Consider the following 8,333-nt stretch of genomic DNA (forward strand, 5'->3'; position numbering starts at 1 on the left):
AATAAATAGCAAATTATCCAAATCATGCTATGTAATAGAATAATATTATATTTTTATATGCTATATTTAATTCTTTAGAACGCAATAGGATAACATTTAACAAAAAAAGAGAAAAAAGAAACACTTTAAAAAAAAAAAAAAACTAAATCGCATTAACCTCAAAATAGAGTTTTAAAAAATATAAAAAATTATCAACCTAAAGTAAAGATGCAAGAAAAAAAAAATCCACCAAAAAATTTAGAGAGAGAGAGAGAGAGAGAGGGGGAACCTTTTTTTTTTATTTTTTTTTTGATGAGGGAAACTATACATAGAATAGAAGAGATAGTGACAAATTTATAGTAAGAGTGTGTGAATAAGAAGAGAAAAAAATAAAGGAAGATGAAGGGAAAGAGGAAGAATGATATTAATGTAGAGGGTAGTAGGGAGATGAAAATGTAAGGGAGGGAGAAAGATTGAAGAAGTAGTTGAGAGATGAAATGGTAAGGGAGAGAGAAAGGTTGGAGAAGTGTAATATTAAAAAAATAAATGTTAAAAACAATTATAAAAAAATTGAAAAAAAAAAATCCTAAAACTTGAAAGGCTTCAACGTTTGTTTGTTTATTTATTTATTCCTTCCTTTAAGCTAAAAATGCTCACACAAAACTTTAAAACTAAACTGAAAAGGTTTTGGGTTGGGCTTGATAGTGGAATTAAATAAATAAGAGGTGACTGGATTAATTATACAGATTTATTATAGGGTGATAGTGGAAATAAATAAGTAAGTAGTTGGCTGTATTTATTATAGGGTGATAGTGGAAGTAAATAAATAAGTAATGGGCTGCATTTATAAGGCTGAAAATTGTAAAAATTATTTTAAAATTGTAAGACAAATTATATTATATAAAAAAAAAATGACGTGGTTGCTGATGTGGCGTAACGTGAGAGCAGCAGCATTAAACGCTACGCTTCAGCTTTTAGTAATATATAGATAGATATAGATTCTAAAACCGATGTATAACTTAGAAGTTACAGGGGTTATAACCATAAATATGTAAAACTTATGGAAAAATGATAGATACACTGGAATACAGTCACAAATGTGGAAAGGAACAAAAAAAAAAAAAAAAAAAACCGAAGGATGCATAAAAAAAAAAAAAGAAAAAAAAACCGAAGGATGCAAGGAAAAGAGAAAAAAGAGGGATCAAACTAGAATTTTGAACTTCTGTTTTTACATATAAGATTGAATTTAAATTGAATCTGCTCATCATTTTTATCAAAAAAGTGATGTTTGAAGTTGGCAAAATTGTGATCCTATGGTGTCGTATTACTGCTGTGCAGTGTCATTCTAAAGATAAAATAAATGAAGATTTCTGGGACTGTAGTAGAATTAGAGATGAATTCGTTTACTATAGTTATTATCAGTTCAATTCTTAGAATACATATTAGGTACTCTTTTAACAAACTTAGAAGTTATTGTGGTCTTTGACTCTTTATCCCCTCCTCTCTCTGTCTCTCTCTCTCTTTCCCACCCTTTATGTGATGATGCGCTTCAACTTATTAGAGAAGAAGCCTTGAGGGAAAAAAATGGTGTTTTGGCATGTGGTTCGTTAGTTGGTAGCAGAGATAGGCAGAGGACACACATGTACATAGCTTGACATTGCCTGAAAAGTGCAAGGTTTTAATTGACAAAATCAAAAATCTGAGATTAAATTTGACAAAGGGGTAAGACTTTACAGTTTTTTAAGACCTCAGTTTTTTTTACTTGTTTTCACTTTTTCAAAATACAAGTATATTTTAGTATACTTTTAGCAAAAAAATTTCAGCAAAATGCTAAATGTTTGTTTGGTAAAAATTATTTTTCTTACTTGTTTTCACTTTTTTAAAGTACAAGTATACTTTATTACACTTTTAGCAAAAAAAATTTCAGCAAAACACTAGGATGTAAGTATATATATTGGGGATTTTAAAAGGTTAGTGTTTTGACTAAGGAAGTATGTATATGTTATAAGTCTAATTCTTTTTTTATGGTGAAAAATTATTAACCGCTCCCATGGATGTAAGTATACTATTGAACCGCATAAAATTCTTCATATTGATTTTCTCTCATTTTTCTTTATTTTTATTCAATTTCTTAGAGTGATAATCATTGACATGAATCCTCCGGCCGCAATATTTTGATAATTTGATAGTTTCAACGGGAGAGGAGGAATTTGAAGTTTTAAACTTTAGGTGCTTCTGTTGAAAATATTAGAATGTACCAATCAGTTAAGCTATAAGATTCTCGGTCTCTATCTTAGTCCCCAAAAAAAAGAAAAAAAAAAGAAGAAGCTTCACTATGTTTTTCCCCCCTTTTCTGAATGGAAAAGTCTCCACTTGTTGTTGTGTTGCAAGCCTGTAACGTTAACTCAGGGGGTTGGTTGAGTTGGTTGGGCGCTCAGTCTCAAGGTGTTTGTACTGGGCTCGATTGGGTGTGCTCCCTAGTTCGAGTCTTGCTACCTGCACTTTGAAAAGAATTTCTTGGGCCAACGCTTTACCCTTTCGTGGGCCCACCCAGCGCGAACAGTTATTAGTCTCTGATTGAAAGCCTTGAGGATATACTATGCAAGAGCAACAAAAAAAAAAAAAAAAAAAAAGCGCTCCACTATGTTCTTCCCCCCTTTTCTGAATGGAAAAGTCTGTTGAAAATATCAGAATGTGCTAATCAGTTAAACTATAAGATTTTCGGTCTCTATCTTAGTCCCAAAAAAAAAAAGAAAAAAAGAAAAAAGAAAAGGAGTTCCACTATGTTTTTCCCTCCTTTTCTGAATGGAAAAGTCTCCACTTCTTGTTGTGCTGCAAGCCTGTAACGTTTCTTTCATATATTTGACTACTTTTAGGTATCCTTCCACTTACAGCCTTGCATTATCAATTATCATTGCTGGTCTTCGGTCTACCCTTAGAATTCTTGAATTTTATTTGAACATATCAATGTTCAATTAATCAAGTCCATTGCTACAGTGAAGCCGCCGGAGGCTTACCATTGAGATAAAGCCAATAGCATTTATGATAACAGGTACAAAATAATAAATAACAATATCATTTGATGGATTGTCACGTAAATTAATGTTGTAGGTTTCATAGAAAATGACTGCAGGTTGCTGAAACCAACATGCGCATTTTTTTTAAGAGAAAAAACCACAACATGCTATATTCAAAGCCAATAAGAACAAATAATAATAATAATAATAATTGTTTAGCCCCATTTTGCCACCTAAGGATACTTGAAGCATCGACTTAGTTGGTTGCTGACAATATTATTGACTTACTTGAAATATTATCTACTCTCTCACATGTGCTATTTCATAGCTATAATTGTATAATGCTCTTTTTTTTTTTTTTTTTTTTTTTAACAAAATAGAAATTCTATTATAGCTTAATTTAAGTGTATATGTGCGTAAAACTCCCTTCTGGAGATTTGAACCCAATCCTCGTCTCTCACATCTCATAAGCACTTGTACTTGTGAAATGACCATCACACGGTGTGCGGTGGTAATGTATAATGCTCTATCCATGTTGATCTCTATAGAGTTTTTTTTTTTTTTTTTAATATTTATTTTGGCAAGTTGCACAATGTTGTAACGTCTCTCACAAACTTTAAAATCGAGCAATATCCACCCTTAATTATTAGTAATTAAACATTTTGTTTTATGATATTAGGATTCTTGGCAAGTTTATGTTGGATGCAATTTCAATTTTTTTTTAGTTAAAATTTAAAGGAAAATCTTAACATAGTGCTTATTATCATAATCATGAGGCATACCAACTGCATATAGTCAAAGAGAAAGTGCAATGAACCATTTATTTATTTATTGAAGATAGAGACATCAATCTCATCTACCCACAATTAAAAAAGAAGGAAGACTTAGATATTTTGAAAGTAAATTGAGAGAGATAAGCATGCGTTGAATTGGTAAACATAGACTGCCATGAAACTTAAAGTAATTTGGAATGGAATATTCAGGCATAATATAGTCAGGCAACTATAAACTCTATGTCTATATAAAGAGCCGAAATGGAGGTGAAAAATACAATTTTTCAAGCTATTTGATTTGTGCCTTTTCTTCTTTGTGACTACCTTCTTTGAAACAAGTAACAGATCCTTAATGGCAGCTATAGTGTTTCTTCTAGGGTTCTTGATGGCAAACCTTGCCACAACAGGTCTCCTCTCTCTCACTGTGCCTCTTTTTATGTGCATGTGTTTATGTGTGATTTATGCATTCACTTATGAAACAATGTGTCAGTGTGCATCATTCTCTATCAAAACTAGTATAGCAAAAGCCATGCATGCTGTCAAAGAGTACAGTTTTAACAGTAGCAACATTGTCAATCTATCTCTTATGTAAGAAATGTTGAAAACAGGATCATTTGCAATATGCAAAGAAGTTCCATGATAGTTTTCAAGATTTCAAGAGGCTTGACAAATTCACTTCATTGCTTATCATGCAGTCTGCTCATTTGTGTCGATTCCCATATTGGCATGTTCCTAGCAAAAATAGAATTTTCAGACAAACCTGAAATATCTTCTTCCCTAAAATCTGCACAAATCTGCTTAATTTGTATCCTATTTGCAGGGATAATTTGAATTATGAGAGTTATCATTATTGACTACCACAACAAGCGTGTTATTTTTTGTTACTTCATTTTGTAGAAGAACAAAGCATGTATCTCAAATAGACTTTGTTGTCTTATAAAGTCTTTGTCCTGATTCTGTAACAATCTCTTAGTGCAGCTTGCACTGATTTTCCACACAAGACTATGCTTAAATGAAAATGAAAATGAATATTTTTAACATTGTTGTGAAAGAAAGAAAAAATCTCCTTAATTAGAATTAGCAAATGATCCATATTACCCATGTGTCTTATTAATAAATATGACTAGTAATACCACTACATAGGTAACAACATACCAAGCCTGACTTCCAAATTTTGGGGTCAGCTATTTATTCTCAATAGATTTGTTAGGGCTGACCACATGTATTCTTCTCTATCATTCTCTTATATCAGAAATTATACTCTTTGTTATTTCTTAATTATGCATCCTTTTTAATTACTTCTATTAATGTTATATTTGGATGCAGGTGCACAATCTGTTGGTGTTTGTTATGGAATGCTTGGCAACGATCTGCCATCTGTGCAAGAAGTTATAGCTCTCTACAAGTCAAACAACATCAAGCGAATGAGAATCTATGATCCGAATCAAGCAGTTCTACAAGCCTTAAGAGGCTCTAACATTGAAGTCATGCTAGGTGTCCCAAACTCAGACCTTCAAAGCCTTGCCAACCCTTCCAACGCACAAGCATGGGTACAAAGAAACGTACTAAACTTCTGGCCTAGTGTCAGGTTTCGATACATTGCAGTTGGAAATGAAGTGAGTCCTGTTAATGGAGGCACAGCTGGGTTAGCACAATTTGTTCTCCCTGCCTTAACCAACGTATTCAATGCAATTAGATCAGCTGGCCTTAAGGACCAAATCCAGGTTTCAATTGCAATTGACATGACCTTAATAGGAAACTCCTACCCTCCATCACAAGGGGCTTTCAGAGGTGATGTTAGATCATATTTAGACCCGATCATTGGTCACCTAGTATACGCTAAGGCACCCTTACTAGCCAATGTGTACACTTATTTTAGCTATGCTGGAAATCCACGTGACATTTCTCTTCCCTATGCTTTGTTTACTTCCCCATCAGTTGTGGCATGGGATGGACCCAATGGATACCAAAACCTTTTTGATGCAATGATGGATGCATTGTACTCAGCTCTCGAGAGGTCGTGGGGCGGTTCATTGGAGGTTGTTGTTTCAGAGAGTGGATGGCCATCAGCAGGTGGATTTGCTACATCATTTGATAATGCACGTACTTATTACTCAAATTTGATTAGGCATGTCAAAGGGGGTACACCAAAGAGGCCTGGGAGGGCAATAGAGACCTATCTTTTTGCCATGTTTAATGAGAATCAGAAACAACCAGAGCTAGAGAAAAACTTTGGCTTGTTCTTCCCAAATAAACAGCCCAAATATAACCTCAATTTTGGTGGAGAAAGAATCTGGGATGTCACTGCTGAATATAATGCAACAGTTTCCCTCAGTAGTGATATGTAAGATTGTAATAAGCATGAGTCCTCTCCTTTTGAGTGTCTTCATCTTAAGAATCTTGTCCGAATCCAATGCTTGTAAGTTTTTTTGTTTGATGAATAAAAATCTTTCGCGTTTGGTTTTTCCTTAAAGGGAAGCAGAATCAATATCTACATGTGTTTGTGATAGATATCATGTTTGTTTCTTTGTTTGTATTATTCATAATAATCAAAATTAGATCACATTATCTTTAATTAAAGTGGAATCCGTCCCCTTCTAGTGTTTGGTTCAGGGCTCAAATTCCTTTCTTTACATTTTATGAAAAAACAGGTAAATTATATATTAAGCCCTACGTTTTATGGATGGTTTGAAATCAAACCATATAGTTTCAAAAGTTTAAATTTAAACCTTAAGCTTAAGACTGTTACAAATTAATCTTTATAGTTTTGCTAATTTAAAATCGACTATGTACTTTCAAAATGATATCAATTTATACCTTAGAGTTTTCAAGTTTGATTTGGATCGATGATTGATTTTTGGGTTTGATTGCGAGTTTAAATTTATGATAAAAAAATTAAGTGTTCAATTTTAATTTGAAACTATAGGGTTTAATTTAAATAACTATTAAATTATGGGGTTTAAAATGAGTCCTCCCTAAGAAAAAGAAAAAGAAAAAGAAAAGAAAAGAAAAGAAAAAGTTCTGATTCCCTTCTCTCAGCTTGCACCATTAATGGACATGTACGAATACAAGAGTCAAGAGCCCGTGCATCATGTAAGATACTAAAATCAATAAAAAAGTGATACACGTTCAATTATTTTTAGATTGTATGAGAAGCACTGCCGCATACAAGAAGTAAATATGAATTCGTTATTCTTGGAATATTTAGAGAAGGTTATTGTTGTTCAATTTTTTGATTGGCTGAGCTGCCACATCATGCAAACAATCTTGTGTTAAAAAAATATTACGGAGTGAGTAAAAAATTGACTTAGAATTGTCCACTTAAACATGATATTAAAGTTGTGAGAATCCTTGAGTTCCACATAAGCAATGATAGAGAATATAAGTTTATATGCTCGTGAGTTTGACATTAGGTTGGGCTTAAGGCATGCGTGAATTGGGCCCTTTTGTCTAAATAATAATATATTTTTTTTTGAGTAAGTATGTCTATCTACATAAGTTTTTTCACTGCCGCATACAAGAAGTAAATATGAATTCGTTATTCTTGGAATATTTAGAGAAGGTTATTGTTGTTCAATTTTTTGATTGGCTGAGCTGCCACATCATGCAAACAATCTTGTGTTAAAAAAATATTACGGAGTGAGTAAAAAATTGACTTAGAATTGTCCACTTAAACATGATATTAAAGTTGTGAGAATCCTTGAGTTCCACATAAGCAATGATAGAGAATATAAGTTTATATGCTCGTGAGTTTGACATTAGGTTGGGCTTAAGGCATGCGTGAATTGGGCCCTTTTGTCTAAATAATAATAATTTTTTTTTTGAGTAAGTATGTCTATCTACATAAGTTTTTTTTTTTTATAATCCTAAATAGTGTGTCTATTCACTAACATGTATATTCATAATCCCTCGTTCATAAAAAAAAATACTTTCGACTGAAAAGCTTTCTCCCAGAGAAAATATTTTTTGTGCATAAGCATAGAGTTATAGAGAGAGAAAGAGACATATTTCAATTCGTTGAGCATTGACCTTGTAGTATTTCTTCTTTGTATTGTTCATCATTTTATCTTGAGAGGCAAACGTCCGCACGTCTCTAGGTACCACTAAATGTTTGAGGGGTGAAATCTACTTTAAGGAAATTATGTCAAACACAAGACTTGATCAGTTCTGCATCATTCATTTTTCACACATTTAGTATGTGAGTTATTTAATTATTGTACATATTTCTTCTTATATATTAAATCTAATCATGTTCTTATTTACGATTACATATTGTGTTATTCTTGTTTACATAATCACAAAAAGTAAATTATTTATGAAATATATCCAACATCTCATAGATAAATCAATAAGAAAGTTCAACAAAGATCAATGGGGGTGTGGGTTAATTTGGATAACAATGAAAAGAGAGTAATCATACTATTATAGCTTTTGAAGTTTTTCTTCTTTAGTGAGTCTCAGTTATCTCAACCAATAAAACTTATTATCGTCAAATAAGAGATCTAAGATTTAAATTCCATTTACACCAAAAAATTAATTAATATATGTAGGGGCCTTTTTTGTG

At 32.3% G+C, this 8,333-nt stretch overlaps 1 protein-coding gene across 1 annotated transcript; it reads left to right on the forward strand.

The window, feature by feature from the left end:
• Positions 1 to 4,027: 4,027 nt before the first annotated feature.
• LOC111986286 (glucan endo-1,3-beta-glucosidase, basic vacuolar isoform) lies at positions 4,028 to 6,253 on the forward strand. The gene is made up of 2 exons (XM_024017920.2): positions 4,028 to 4,176; positions 5,096 to 6,253. Exons 1-2 carry the CDS (start codon positions 4,122 to 4,124, stop codon positions 6,115 to 6,117), a joined length of 1,077 nt encoding a protein of 358 aa, XP_023873688.2. The 5' UTR covers positions 4,028 to 4,121; the 3' UTR covers positions 6,118 to 6,253.
• Positions 6,254 to 8,333: the final 2,080 nt, after the last annotated feature.

Source organism: Quercus suber, unplaced genomic scaffold (assembly GCF_002906115.3).
Source record: "Quercus suber isolate HL8 unplaced genomic scaffold, Cork oak 2.0 scaffold_468, whole genome shotgun sequence".
In the NCBI taxonomy this organism is placed as follows: domain Eukaryota; kingdom Viridiplantae; phylum Streptophyta; class Magnoliopsida; order Fagales; family Fagaceae; genus Quercus; species Quercus suber.